At 43.4% G+C, this 15,834-nt stretch overlaps 1 protein-coding gene across 1 annotated transcript; it reads left to right on the top strand.

The window, feature by feature from the left end:
* The first annotated feature begins 223 nt into the window (after positions 1-223).
* Positions 224-14,287, top strand: YWHAB (tyrosine 3-monooxygenase/tryptophan 5-monooxygenase activation protein beta). The gene is made up of 6 exons (XM_068419620.1): positions 224-308; positions 7,992-8,292; positions 9,277-9,400; positions 10,411-10,574; positions 11,873-11,968; positions 12,418-14,287. Exons 2-6 carry the CDS (start codon positions 7,999-8,001, stop codon positions 12,472-12,474), a joined length of 735 nt encoding a protein of 244 aa, XP_068275721.1. The 5' UTR covers positions 224-308; positions 7,992-7,998; the 3' UTR covers positions 12,475-14,287.
* Positions 14,288-15,834: the final 1,547 nt, after the last annotated feature.

Here is a 15,834-nt window from a genome sequence, read left to right as displayed (position 1 = left end):
CCAGCCTCGGGCCACGATGGGCGCTCCGGGGCCGGTGGGGCCGGGCGGGCCGGCGGCGGGAGGGGGAGCTCCGCCACGGCGGGGCTCCCCCTCCCGTCGCTATAGCAACCGCGACCGGCTGGCGCCCGCCGGCCCAATGGGGAGGCGGGAGGGGCGGTGGCGCCCCCTGGCGCCGGAAGGGGCGTGGCGGCGGCGGCGGAAGCGGGGCCGCAGCGCCGCAGGGTGTGTGTGCGTGCGCCGAGCGGCCGCCGCGCTCGCAGTCGCCTCGCCCGCCGGGATCCAGGCCGCCGCGCCGCCGCCCCCGACAGGTGAGGGTCCCGGGCCCCTCCCCGCGGCGCCGCCCGCCGCCCGGGCTCCCCTCCTCGCCTTCCACCCGCCGCTGGGGTTGGGCCGCTGCGGCCCCTGCGGGAGTGTGCGGGGGAGGCCTCCCCGGCCTGGCCCCCGCCTCCCCGCCGGCCGGGCCCGCTCCTCCCCGCCAGCGGGGAGGGGCGTCGGAGGCCGCAGCAGGCCGCGGGGGGGTCCCCGCGCGGAGGGTGGGGGGCGGCGGCGGGTCTTGCCTCCCTCCTCCCCGCTCCGAGTAACGGTGTGACCCTCCCTCGGCTGCCGTGGAGCCCGGGCGGGCGGTGCCGCCTCCTCCCGGAGCGCCCGGTCCTGCCCCGCCCCGGGTGAGTCACTTGCTCCCCGGAGGGCGAGGCCGGCCGCGCACACCTGTACCGGGCGGCGGGGACGGGCTCCCCTGCCCGGCGGGCGGGGGAGGAAGGGAAGCGAGCGCCGCCGCGCCAGGGTCAGTGTCGGTCACAGCCCTCCTGCGTTCACGACCCCAGACCGGGAGCGGGGTTGGCTGGGGCGGCCTCGCAGCCCCCCCACACCAGAGCTCTGTGCCCAGCCGAGACGCTGGGCTCTTTCAGCCTGAGAAGGGAGGTGCCGTTTCTGTGCCGGCTGGTACGAGCCTGCTCACCTAGGACCAGAGGCGATCACAGAAGCGTCGTGGATGCTTTAGAAGGAAACAAAATAATGTCATTATTATTTTCCAATTTTGATCGTTTTTGTCCATTTGGGGATAGAGACGCGTTTAGGGAGGAGTGCAGAGAGAAAGAAGGTTGCTTCAAGCCAGCCCAGCCTACAAAAAGGCTGGCAGTAACCCCAAACTATTAGCCATAGGTTTTATTTCAGGTATGTATAATCAGATATTAATTGGGATGGTCAAATGGCAGTGGCATACAGTCACTGTGTTAGTGTAGGGGAGCAAAAATGCATCTAATGCAAAGATCGCAATATAAATTGGTTGTTTTCAGCTAAATTCTTTTTTAATAGTTAAAATCATTTTCTGGTGGTAGGAAAACAAGTTGCACGTTATGCAGCACCATAAAAGCCAAATTCCTACATAAAAATATCAGAGAGTTTGAGAACGTGTAAGGCTTTGTAACTTTAGTGGCTGTAGGAATATTTGTGTCTACACGTTCACTGCGGAAAGAAAAGGTTACTTTTGTTCTAAAATAATAGTGAGACATAAACTGGTTTAGAAGAGAAAACAAGTAAGAATGCTAGTGCCTTTTTCACCCTTCATATTGAAGGACTGCAAAAATGTCACTTGTATAATATTTTGTTTATTAAATTGGTACTGATAAAGTGGTAGACTCGTTGCACAGATGGGCCTGGTGCAGTTTCCTCAACCTCGTTATGTCAGTACCGCATGTTCTGATCTCTGCTATTTTTTTTTCCTAGGCAGGCCTTTGCCAGTATGCAGCTTTTTGTGCTGCATGTGAATAAACTCAGATGAGGAGGAGTTAAGTAAATAATGATTTGAATAATGAGGTAAAAAGCTAGAACTCTAGGCGTTCTGGTATCGTAATACATCCCAGTAAGACCAGGCGTTATAGTAGCGTGTCTTTTATATGGCTGCACTTTTTGCCCCACCCTGTAATATAAATACTCTGTTTATTATTAACAAAAGTGATTTACCTGTGATATGAATACATGAGTTTGGCATGAACTTTATGCCTGGGGGAAGATTTTTTGGGTTAACTCACTATTTCCACCTGGACTCTAGCCAAAAACAATTCTTGCTAGTTGGAACAAAAAGGTGTTACCATGTAAGTAGATTGTACTTTGGAACTGCGTGCTTGTCTCCACCTGCAGCTGTCCTGCGGGAAGGGCCGTAGGTATGTGGCAGTGCAGTGCTTTTCAGCCTGCCATCCCTTGCTTAAATGACATTAAGAACAAGGCTACTGTCAGTAAATTTAAGTTGTCCATACAATATCAGTATCCCTACGTGCTGTTGGTACTTGTCATAGAAATTTCATATTTGTGTATGGAGATTGAAAACTGTTGAATGTAATTTTATTCAGAAATTATATTGATCAGTTTTAGGAAGCAACAAGTAATGATGGCAGCAGGTGGCCAGATCAGGTTTAGGCATGGCTTTATAGAATGTTAATTTTATCTGAATTTTTGCATAAAGATTTGAGCTGAAGGCCTGGGTATACGGTTAATCAGTAGATGCAGAGGAGGCTAAAGTTGTGTGCCGCACAAGGTCAGCGAGAATATCACAACTATGAAGTCATTTTCCTTTTTCCCCTCATTGTTTGCAGTATATTTTACTGAACTTGTTATACCCAAGCTCTTGACAGTTGTGGAAGATTTCACTGTTCAGATCTTACCAGACGTGTTCATTTTCTAATCAGTTGTTTAACAATACATGGTAGCCTTTGAGGGAACCAAATAGAGAAACACCAGTGATGAGATCAAATGCCTAATACTGCCATAAAGCAAGGCAGGTTATTTGTGCTCCGTTTAAAAAGAGTTAATTCCTTTCCTATAAAGCATGTGTATTGGGAGCGATGTCTACTTGACAGTGAATGACATCGTGCAGATACTCGTGCCAGCATGTGTGCACCTGAATTATGGAGAAGGATTTTCTGTTTGTTTTAGAAATAGTATCTCCAAAGCTTACTCTCTGTAATTATAAAACTGTAATTTGAAACACCACTTACCTCCTGTGAATGTTTAATTTCGGAATGAATTGCCCATCCAGAAATCACACAAGGTATGTTCACGTATTGTTGGAAGATTGAACTACACGTTCTGTACCAGTCTGCTGCTTTTCCTGTTACAATTTGAATGGACTTAGAAAGTTTGTGACTGAGAAGTGTGATTGCATCCCATTTCACCAAATCTGGTTTTACATTCATTTCTCACAGTGAAACATGCAGGTCTATTAACCTGCATCTCTGCGTGACTCATTAGGGACCAGTATGTCAAACCAGCAACGACACTGCTTTCTCACCAGTTTTTTTACAAAGTGGAAGTATTTGTCTGGTAGATTCTAATGCTTGCTATAAAGAGAAAAATGGTACACAAAAATCAATGACTTAATTAACATCAGAAGAACAGTTCATTAAGAGCAGCAGACTTCAGGCCAACGTAGGCTTATTAGTATTGTCTTGTCAGTTCAATATGTTATATAAGCCAGATATTTTTTCGGTGTCAGTTTTCATTTGATTTCTGCAGACTTTAAACACAGTTACTTCTGATCTGTTTTGGCTTTGTCGTGAACAGCTCATTGAGATTGGAAACAATAAAAGCTACGAAGCAGATGTAGTAGCTGCTGAGCAGTAAGATGTAGTTCTCCTCAAGCTCCTGCAGTCTGCTGAAGAACATTATATGTATGTTTTACTCCTCAGCTGTCAGTGAGATGTAAACCTCCAGCTCTGTGGGCGTGCTGACTTCAGGTGCTGTTCCTAGGATGGTCACACCATCCCCTTCTTACTACATCTTCCACTGAACGTAGCAAGGCAGTTACAAATTAATGTATTTTGCAGGTTCTGACCTCCGCTTTTAATGGTTTGTAATATGTTTCAGAGTCTTGTCTACACAGGTGTAAAGCTTTTCTGGGGGTGGGAAGTAAACACTTGTAACTTTTAGTACCTGTATGGATACTATTCTGCATTTGTAAGAGAGATTGAAAGAATCCATGGGAGAGAGAGGAAAAAAAAAAAAAAAATTATATATTTTGAGTGTGGAATTCGGGGTGATTCAAATTTCTGGCAGCTGGTACTATTGGCTGCAACTGGCGGCTAGTGGTTGGCATTCCTTGTTGGAAATAGTGTCCAGCCACTTATTTTGGAGGGCTACTAAGTTGTGGTTTGACAGATTCTTAAGAAGACAGTCTCTTAAGAATTTGAAATATATTAATGCATCTAATATGAGAATCTTCTGCTTAGAATGGGCAACTGTCAGGACTCCTCCGTGGCTGTGATCTGCACGTCTCCGCTCCTTTTTCCATCTTCCCTCTTTCCCCCTTGCCGACATGGCATGGCTTCGTTAGTGCTAGAGCAGATCATTCCTGTCGGCCTCCTGTTTGTCACCTTTGTGTGTTTTGCTCCTAGCTGCAGGTAACCTTTGTTAGATGGCTTCTGTTTGTGGCCTAGGTGTATTTTTAGCTATAGGCTTTGCTTGTTTCAGACTGTGGCACACTGATCCATTGTTAGAGCGTGGCTTTCATCTCCTCTCTGGGAGGGACCAGTTATAACTGATAGTTGCTTCTCTGCCTTTTCAAACGTCACTCCTTTCCTTGTATCTTTTTTCCTTCTGGCAAACACTTCCCTCTTTCGGAGCTCAAGCCAGCATAGCTCTGCAAAGCTCTCTCCAAGCTTCTAAAAAGGTAAGCAATGGAGAATCAAATAAGGATTTTAAGTGTTCCTTTATGCAGCATCCTGTGAACAAAGTACTGGTAGGCTTACTGTTGATTGCAGATACTTTGGTGTGGGCAATGATTTTCTTAACTGCATTTAAGTTCTGTTAAATCCATGTTATTGAATTATACTTTGTGTTTCATAGCAAACCTACTAACAGTACAGATATTAAGATGAATCAATTAAAAGACTCAAGCCGCTGTATACTGACTTTTTGTGTCACAACTAAGCCAGTGAGGTTCTGAGGAACTCCACCTTCAGGAATCAGTTTGAGTTACATTCACGATGTGCATAGATTAGTTGCATTACTGAGGAAAGTTGTTTGATGAGAAACAACGTTCTAATGCTTTGTGCTGGTATTCCACTTGTATAATTGATAATGTTAAACTAGTTTCTGGATCTCTTTTATCCATTAGGTCTTTATGCCCTTGCAGTTCCCTCTGTCATTTCCTTCATGTGTCCTTATATGAACCCACTGACTGCTGAGAACTGACTTGCATCTAGAGATATATATGTCAGTGAGCCTGATAAAACAAACTCTGCACCATTTCTTAAACTAAACTCTATATTGTTTGTAAACGGAATTCGGCAGGGATGACTTGTCTACAAATTAGACCACTATTGGCAAAGTGCAGATCAAAGATAAAACTGACCTTTCAATGGCAAAATGTAAACTCTGTTGGAGCTACTTGCTTCTGGACTTCAACAAACAGGCTTTTTCTGCATAATAATCACATTCCGTAAGAAGAAGAGGAGAAGGTAAGACGGTTGCAATGGAAATGCTTCTGGAAGCTGTGCAGGCTGTGAGGAAACTAGAACTGCTCTGAAACTGTTTTGTTTACGTGTCCTGTTAACGTTAGCTCTTGTAACTTAAAAAGCATTCTTCAGGTGTACTTTGTTCACATTCACATTTTAGTGAGTGCATAGAGAAATGCCACTCACAAATTACTTCCTGCGTTAAGCACATAGTCTAAATTTAGTGCTGAGTTAAGGGAATGGTTTACAAGGTTTGATAGACTCAGCAGTGAAAAGTGGGATGGGTTCTCTGAACAGTAAATGGTCCGATGATTTCCTTAGGCTTGTTATGCATTGGTACTGTGATACGCTTCAGAGTAGGGAGAAAAAATGCATGTCCCAAATTCCGCTTACCCCTTTCTATCCTCAGAAGCTGTCCTTTTGATAAGTCTGCAGAAGCCAGTGATAATATAGCATATCCCCATGGTAGAAGCCTCTTGGGGAAGACAGAGCCAAATTGATCATGCCTTACAAGAACTTGTCACACTCCTACCCACAGCCAGTCTGTCTTGTTGAGGGCTTCGATCTGGAGTCTGTGTGTCACCTTTTAATAGGTGCCAGAATGCACTAGTTTAAACGCAGTGTTTGAAATGGAACTAAACTGCAGCCCAGCTTTTCTTAGAAGTCTTTCCAGGAGGCTGGTTTTAGCATTACATATCCTGACTCAGTGCCTTATGTGGATGGATGCATCAGGCTAGATCTACAAAGGGTCAAACACAAGCAGGAGTGAGTGTGACTTGCAAATATATAGCAGGTAGGACATTTGGTTGCCGGGTTTACTTCAAGAGCTTTCATATGAAATAACAATGCCTGACTTGATGTATTGGGTGATTTATTTTTTTTTTGCTAAAGTGGAGTATCTTCAGCTGGAGGGATTGAGTAGGCTCATCTCAAAATAATTTTGTAGTTAGGACTCCATCCTCGGCAGTAGGAAACTCTGAAACTGCTCATACACGCGATGGGAATTTGGGTCTGCATCTCATTGTCCTGGTTGAGGATTTAGTGTAGGGGACTGGTTTCCCTGTGTAATAGTGTGGTAGGTAATACTTGGATTAAAATACAAGCTGAGCAGTGTGTGCGAGACATTCTCCATCAGGAGCCTGTCAGACTGGGATCTTCGAAGGAGAGCACCAGGGAGAAGGCTACAGCAATCACTTTCAGTCTGTTGATACTTTCTAATAGGGCTGTAGATGCTTGTCTGATGAACAGAAGCCTGTGAAAGACAACTGTAAAATTATTGTTTGCTTTTTATTGTTCTTTTAGAAGTTGTTTTTAGGCTGTTAGGTCTCAGCCTGAAAACTTCTTGTCTGGACAGTGAGAGCCCTGATTGGGATTTAGGGAGCAGGAGAACATTATTGCTCAGTACTGACAAGAATAACAGTTCTGGGTCTGTCTGAAAGTGAACCTGTGCAAGTGGAGAAATTTTACAGATGAATTTGGGGCATCTGGGAGTTTGGGAGGTATTGAGGTCTGCTTACTTTGATAAAGGCAAAGACACTTGTTTAAGTTCTCCTGTGACCTGTCCCTAAGTGGCTGAGTATAAGGTTGGGAGCTAGCTGGCTGAGTTAACTGCATGTTAGCATTGTCTTGTAGAAGTAAGCAACACTCAAGCTGCCTCCCTGACACGTTCCATACTAACTTCATTTTTCATCGCTTAAGCTCTTCAGGGGCCTTGTGGTCATGTGATGTGTTTTTCTTGGCTTCTGTTGCTAAAATGCATTATCAGAAATTATAAACAAGTTGGTTCCATATAAGCAATTAGTTTTGCAGTAGTGACCATCATGTGGGCCATGTCCCATTGGGTTTTTGTGAATGTCAGTGTTACTTGAACGATCTTGAAGACCTGAGACTGCAGCCACCCTAGCTGTGTAGGATTGTCCAGTATATGTATGTTGATGAATGTATTAAAAAAATTCTGGCAGAACCGTATAAATGTACTTTCCATAGTTGCAAACAACTACAGCTTTACTGGGTGTGGGTTATTTAAACTCACAGAAACATCTCCTGTAGTGTGCAAAAAATCTTCAGTGTCAGGGGGAGCTGTCCAGTGCTTCAGTGCTCCTAGGTAGATGCTGTTGTATAATAGTGGGGGGAAAACAAACCAAAAAAAAACCCCAAAACCCAGCTAAAACTGGTGGTTTCTGGGTTAGAACATGCAACGTCTCCCAGGCTGAGCTGTGGCCAGTATAGGAAAGGGGAGAGATTTACGTAGGTAGCATATTGTTGTGCTGTGCTTAATGCCAGTATGAATTTTGCTGCATTTTGAAGAATAATGCTTACATATCTTCAGGATTGTGGTTAGTCATATACACAGAAATTATACATATTTGGCAAAAGGTCAAATAAATTTTTAGACAGAAACCCTTCATATTACTTTATAAGAGTTGATAGATGTCCCACTTGTTAGTGACTGTGAGTTCTGCTTCACCCTTCAGCATTACCTTCTACAATGCAGACAATCAAGAGACATTTTTCTCTATTTTTATTCCTCACTAATTACAGGAGAGCCATGGATAAAAGTGAGTTGGTACAGAAAGCCAAACTGGCTGAACAGGCTGAGCGTTACGATGACATGGCTGCCGCTATGAAGGCTGTCACTGAGCAAGGGCATGAACTGTCCAATGAAGAAAGGAACCTACTCTCAGTTGCCTACAAGAATGTGGTTGGTGCCCGTCGCTCGTCCTGGCGTGTAATTTCCAGCATTGAACAGAAAACAGAGAGGAATGAGAAGAAACAGCAGATGGGAAGAGAATATCGTGAGAAAATTGAGGCTGAATTGCAGGATATCTGCAATGACGTTCTGGTAATAATCCAACAGCAAAAATAACAGTAGTTAGTACTGCAGCGTTCTCCAGAGAGGCTTAAGGAATCTTACTAGTGCTGTAGACACTGCAGCACCTTAGCAGGGGAATAATTTTGCATAGCCACATACTTGGGGCCATTCTAGCTCTGATGTCATCTAGTTTGTTTCTTAGGGAATTTGTTATAAAATAATATTTATTTTTTTTTAATAGAAACAAGCAAACGAGGCAATCTTGAAGCTGCTGGCTAGGGGTCACCAGGAAAACAAATATAGATCTGGGGTACTGGCAGGAGTCCTTCTAAAAAGCCTACCATTTAAATTATTTTGTTAATGAACGCTGACATCCTGAGGCTTCTTTAGAACCTTTTTGGGATGGAGAAGGTGTGCGCTTCTTCCTCCAAACTGGTTTCGCTATTTCTTTCACTTAGAGAGGGATTCCTTTTATTGCTGTTCAGTTTGCTAGAGGTCTGTCAGGAGAAGTTGCTATCAGCCTTTGCATCTCTCTCTGAGTGCACATGTGCTGACTGTGCCACTGTTCAGCTTTTCGATTGGAGTTGCAGGTAGAATCAGTTTGCTGTGGATAATTTCACTGCTCTGTGTAGAATTCAAGTCTGTGGCAGCAAAAGTGACCAGACTTGTACTAATGTCAAGCTGCTGCTTTTCATCCGCTTGGTTGTGGACGTAGGTTTGCATCAGGGTATTTCAAGGAAAATCTTTGCAGTCTTAAACCATGATAGTCATTAGGTTCTGCAGAAGGGAATTGTGGATGGCCTCAACATAGCAAAGGTTTCTGCTTTCCAGGGATTAGGGTACAAGTAGTTTCTCTTTTTTTCTGAGTTTGGATAACAGTAGGCAAAGTGATTAGTGCATGATTATACATAAGTCATTGTTAATGTTTTAACAGTTCGCACTTACCATTGTAACCTAGACTGTTTCAGACATTATTTGTATGACTTGGAAAAAAAGTGATGTTTCTTTTCTTAGGAACTCCTGGATAAATACCTTATTGTCAATGCCACGCAGCCAGAGAGCAAGGTCTTCTATTTGAAAATGAAAGGCGATTACTACAGATACCTCTCAGAGGTGGCATCTGGGGACAATAAGCAAAGTAAGTGGAGGTGAAATCTCTCATTCTGCTGGGGACTGAGCAGAATAAAGTATAAAAATACTTGTGTTCTTTTCCCCTAAGATGAAGTATTTCTTTCTTGTTGCTACTGCTCTGTAGTGTTGAAGATGGGTGCAGTGCAAGTCACTTTTAGAGAAAGACTTCACTGAAATTAACAGAAGTGATTGACAGACCTTCATCAAACCAGTCAAATCCTGCTTGCAGCCCTCGACCTCAGTGACTGATTTTCGAGGATATTTGGCAGTGTAAAACCCTTTTCCTGGAGAATGTGTTTTTTCTCACGGAAAATGCTTTGTTCCTATCATTTCTTGTTTAAACTATGAATTTAGCTGACAAGTCTTCACTGTTTGCAAGCTTTCTGCATGCAAATATGGGTTATTGGATTACTGGGTCCGAAGTCAGTTAATCCTGACATGTTAAAGCAATGCTGAACTGTGCCCAAATTCCTGGTGAGCGTCTTGCAAACTTAGTTCGACGCCGTTCTGGAGCTTATTGTTACCCATTAGCCAGGAAGGGGCTGTTGTCTTTCCTCAGAAACCCAAACTGAAATATAAAGTTCATGACCCAGATGCTAAATGTTTCCTTCAGTTTAAATAGGTAGTTTAGATACCTCTTCTTCCCCGTATGGTTTTGTCTGGGTTTATTATTTAGAACTACTACTGCTTCAGCTAGGCTGGAAGTGAGTGTTTAGTCACAGTACGTTTTGACTTAGCTAGAGCTTGGTTGGAATTTATTTTGAATAAATTTCATTTTAAGACTCGTAAAATGTTGAATTTAATTTCCGTAGCTTAAAGCTTTATCTGAAGAAATATTTCTGCCTTAATAGTTCAGCCAGTGGCAGGCTTTTACGTCTAAAAACATTGAAAGATGCATCTGTGCATAATTGTATGAATTTCTGCTGGCATGATAGTCTAGACCAAGAATGTAATAGCTTCCCCCATGAAGTACAGTGATGTACTGTGCATTAATATGATTGTAATTACTTCTTGCAGCAACGGTAGCAAACTCTCAGCAAGCCTACCAGGAGGCATTTGAAATTAGCAAGAAAGAGATGCAGCCAACACACCCCATTCGACTCGGTTTGGCTCTAAATTTCTCTGTCTTCTATTATGAGATACTAAATTCTCCTGAAAAAGCCTGTAATCTGGCAAAGACGGTAAGCAGACTCTTCATATTACCAATTTTTGTGGGGGCTGAGATGATTAGATGGTTGCAGTAGCACTTTGTAGATGATTATGCTTTTACATATAAAATTTCTTAAAAAGGCTGTCATCTTTAAACTGTTGTCATCATAGCATATTTTCAGGTAAGCTAGCTAGACTAGCTTAGCTTTAAGAAAAGCTAATTCGCTAGTGCCGTTGTTCCAGTGAAAGGGGAGACAAAGTGCCTCTTCTTTCCGTGTAATTCTCTTAGAATTGCTTGTGTCAAATTTGAAAACACTTGGATTAATTTAGCACTTCTGAGGTGAAGTATTTACTTAAATTTGAACACTTAGCAAATACATGAAGTGTCATTTTTGTGACTAAAGTCATAGCCCTGAATATCCTTGTGTATCTGTGTGTGTGTGTGCGCTTCTCTCTCCAGAGACCAAAAAAAGCTTGTGTGATGGGTCATGCCAAACAAATAGCTGGTCATTTTTGTCTGAGCCTTCTCCTTAAAATATGATTAGAGCCTTCTAAGTGGAGCTTTTTGCATCTGTGAAAGTTATCTGGTAGTAACTTGGATAATACAGCGTTAGGTGAATCTTTGCGTTCTTAATATGCGTTTTAATAATACTTTGTAACAAGCAATGTTTTGCTGTGCAAAGCTGCTGTTCCTGCTTTTTTAGTTCATGTGCTTACATCTGTTTGAAACTGGAATGAAGAATAGCACTTATTCCTAGCTCTCGGCTCTCAGACTTGCAGTGCGGGCCTTCGTGTGTAACAGATTGATAGGAAGAATGACTTTACTGATCTCTAGTGGGACCTACCTGATTTCCTGTGCTGTTTTGAAAAGAAATCCAAAACCTTCCACCACACCGTCAAAAAACCCTAGTCTTCCATTTTCTTTCCTACTTACATGCAGTACATATACCAATTTAATGGTACCTTTGTCTTTTACTGCCAATTTAGACGAGTGAGGCCTTCATTTTTAATGAAAGTATTGCTTTTAAGTGCTGTTGTTAAACCTGACTTCAAGCTCTGTGAATCATTCTTCAGTATGACAGAGAGTGCACTTGTCTCTTCAGTACCTGGTGTTGGCATGGTAGTAAAGTTGTTCTGGGCTTTCATCTGGACCCCCCTGAAGTGATCTGGTGCTCACTTTGGTTTACATTTCCTCTCTTGGTGGAAAAGAAAAATACCAGAAGCTTTTTTCACAAAAATTGAATAGTAGTGTGGCAAATTTGTAAGCTCTGTGTAAGCAGAAGTGAATTCGGAGAGCGGAGTGTGAAAGTGCTGTCTTGCATATTTCTAGGCGTTTGATGAAGCGATAGCAGAGCTGGACACGCTGAATGAAGAGTCGTACAAAGACAGCACTCTCATCATGCAGCTGCTTAGGGACAACCTCACTGTAAGTACCGCGGGGCAAACTGCTGCACTGTGCGCTGTTACTCAGGCTGCTGGACTCCACCGAGTGGGACTCGCCTCTAGGTAGTTCTGTGCCATTGAAAGCCTCCTCTGAGGCATTAACTGCGTGTCTGAACGGCACTGCTTTTTGTAACAGACCAGTTAGACTTGCTTGTTTAAACCAGAAATCACTTGTTAACCACAGTAACAAACAGCCTTTTTTGTAACAGAAAGTCCAGGTTGTCTTTGTGTTGAGCTTGCAAACTTTTGATGGCTTTTTACTTGTAATCCTCTGCCCGTTTTCTAGTTCATTATTCTTTAGCTTTACTGTTCGGTTCTGTATTGCTTTTAGCTGAGAAAACTGCGCAGCTACTGATAAGTATGCTGCCTTCCCTGACAATTGTCATTAACTGCGTGCTTTCAGTATAAACATGTGCTTGTATTTTCTTACAGCTATGGACGTCGGAAAACCAAGGAGATGAAGGGGAAGCTGGGGAGGGAGAGAACTAATGGCTGTCACGCTTCACTATATGTTCAATGTCACCCTGTATCCTACACATATATCCCTTTGTGCGACAAGCAAAAAGAATAGTACATTGACTTTCACAACCTCAATGTAGCAAAAACTGTCTGTGGGGTAAAAATGGTTGGTTGGTGTTTCATGTACTTCAAGCGGAGGTCGGTTATTCTAATGGCATTCTGAACTTTCCTATTATGAACATTTACAGTTACGATTACCGTGTTTATATTTTTAACTGAACACTGTGATTATGGGTTTTGTGATTGCAATTGACTTTACAAAACTCTTACTGGTAGAAAAGTAGACATCAATTCTGTAACTCTGGCGAGCTTAATTTGGCACCAAAATAGTCGAAGTACAATTCTGTTGTAAAGTTGTACAGAAAGTTATAGAGATTCTATTGTGACACTGGGGCATGGAAGGAAAACAGTCCGATGTATGGCATTCCAGTTAGTAACACTGCTCTGAATTAGCTTCACAGGCACACTCTGTAGGCGTTTGTAACCAAGTGTGAGGCACCGCTTTCAGTCAAGAGCTCACTTCGTCAGTCCTGTCTTTCCAGGGATGGGGTTTGTTTTGGGGAGGAGGGTAATGGGGGAGTTAGCAGCTTGATTTCCAAACTCTTTACACTGGCAGATAACTGGGATTTGACTTCTAAAAGTGCTTTCATGCTCATATGACATGCATGACTAAGCCCCTCCCACAGCAATAACGTACCTAATTATACCTTAGCTGTTCTTCAGTAGTGAGAATTCTTGGTTCACTGCCATGGACTTGCAATAGGAGAAGATTCAATTTTTTGAATGGCCTTATTAGTTTGGATGATACCATGAAGTGATCTGCCACTTTTGCATTACTTTACTCTTAGGTGAATCGAAATCTCCATGGTACTCCCATTTTGAATTTATCCTGAAAACTTCTTAAGTAATACACTGAGACATCTTCAAGTTCACTTGATAGAAATTTTTCTCCCTTTGGACTCCGTTCATCCTTGACCCTCTCACCTGTTTAAACTCCATTAAAGCAATTTTGGGCTCCCACATGCGTGTCATCCTTTCTTTGATTATGGGTGATGTCAGGATGGTGGGTGAGACCTGAGTCTGCTCGAGGACAGGTTTCTTTCTCAGATGTTTGAGAGCTGCCAGTGCTGTTGCAGTCTTCAGCCCTTGTCTGCCATTTTTTTGGTAGTACCAGGATCTGGCTCAAATATTCAGGATTTCCCGTGTATTGTACTGGAATGCAGACCTACACATTTGTAACATATTTGAGCTCCAAATGTCCTCACCTAGTTATGTTTCAAACATGTCCCATTAAGTAAAACCTAATGAGAGTTGCGTGAATAATGCAGTGGAAAAGATTAGGGATAGTCACCTCTCAGTCTCGCGGTATCATCCCCCTGCCTTCACATTCCACTTAGGTATAGGATCCATCTGTTTGTCTGTCCATCTGTCTGCTGAGGAGAATTTCATGCACTGATTTTAAAACTCCCCTCTACTAGCTGAACAAATTGTGCAGTTAATACTTGGCGCTTGATAAATGCAGTAGTGAATGTGGAACCGAGCCTGTCTGTATATCTGGTAGCTCTTTTCGCTTCGTTTTTACTGACCAGTATTCTGCCTAAAGTTTGCTTCTGTGACGGTTATATTGCCTAGCACACACGTGGTTGTGAGAATAGTATAGCAAAAAGAAATACCTGGTTATTGATGTACTAGATTTGTGTATGTCTTTTAAACAGTTCTAGTTTCACCTTACACAAAATAATCAGGAAAGTGTAAAAGAATTCAAAAGTGAATAATAAAAAAAAATTTTATCAATTGTTTGTGTCTGTTATCTTTGCCGTAGCAGTGGCAGAAAAACTTGTGGTAGTAAAATCACCACTTTTATTAAATGCTCAGATCTTGGATTGTGTGAGGTGATTCATGTTTTCGGAATGGTACAAATACTTAATTACTCATCAGAGAGATTTCCCCCCACGCCCTTCCACGTTTGTAGGAGAGGACACTGCTTCTCCTCACTTTGGTTGAGGTCATACTTACATTGTCATTGCACGACTTGAAAGAAATGCAGCTATAAATATCTATTTAACTTGCCATGAGTCATTGCATATTCTATGGTTGAACACACCATCCGTGAGCAAAGTCTGTGGGTTACATTTAAACGTTGCTCCTCAGGGAATCTTAAACATGTGCTTGTGAACGCGGGGTTAGCTCTGCAGCTGGCCTGCTGTCACTCACCTGTGTGCACACCCAGCTGCACTAGTGAACCGTAACATGCACACACGCCAGTTAACTCTGCTCTTAGCTGGTGCTGTGTAAAAGTGCTACTGGGAGTGCAAATGCCCATTTTAAGTGCAAGTGGAGATGTCTTCCTGGAAATAAGAGTACTTGAAGACATGGAGAGGAGGGTGGTTGGGGACAAAGCAAGTGTCCCTCCCTCACTCCTGCAGTGAGATGGTAGGGAACTGCTCAGTGGATCAAGTCGCTCAGCCTCTTCTGATTGACCACTGCAAAGGCCTTAGGCCGAAATCTAACCAGCTGCTGGTCAAGCACTACTCTGTCCTGTGCCATGGCTTTATGGCAGTCCCCCTGCTTATACCTAATTATTGCTACTTTGTCATTTTCTTCAGCCTTTATGGACATAACTGCTCTTAAATGATGTTTTTGTCTCATGCTGATGACATTGTCAGCTCTGAAAAGGAAAAAAATCCCGGCCCTGCTAGCTGCTCCTGTTCCTAGAGCACTTGTTCTGCCTCAGTTCTTTCAGATAACATCTCCCATCCTTACTGTCTCTTTTGGGAGAAATTATGAGCCTAGGAGCCTGGTCTGCAGCAGTGGTGAGTTGAGGGAATATCTTAATTTTTCAAGCAATTCTGTCTTTTTGGAAAAGGGTGCTGCAGCTGGGCCAGGCACAGTAAGAGTCCAGGTGTACTCTGCGTGTTTAAACTGATCTAATTGGTGCTGCTGCAGCTTCTCATTCCTGGCGCTGATGCTCATCTGACCTCTGGGTGAGGCGGTTCCGTGGGGGAAACCACCAGAAGGCTTTTGGGAAGGTCAGGTTTCTCTTCATCTGCACTGCAACTGACCCTTCTGAGAGTACGGGGTGGGGTGGAGCTGAGAACCACGCTTGGATTAGTTTTGCTTTAACGTGTGGGACCGTGGCACTGCATGGTGTGCACTGCGTGGAGCAGGCTGGTGTGTCTCCTGAGCAGCGTTCAAGGACTTTGTGGCAGCAGAGGAATTGCCTTTTTTCATGAAATCCAGCAGACCTGTTCAGCTGAACTCTACGTGAGACACTTGTCCTGCTGCATGAGCTTCCCTCCTTAAAGGCATGGAGGCAGAGGGAGTGTGGCT

The sequence above is a fragment of the Nyctibius grandis genome, chromosome 28 (assembly GCF_013368605.1).
Source record: "Nyctibius grandis isolate bNycGra1 chromosome 28, bNycGra1.pri, whole genome shotgun sequence".
NCBI lineage: Eukaryota > Metazoa > Chordata > Aves > Nyctibiiformes > Nyctibiidae > Nyctibius > Nyctibius grandis.
This window is presented reverse-complemented; position numbering and strand designations above follow the sequence as displayed.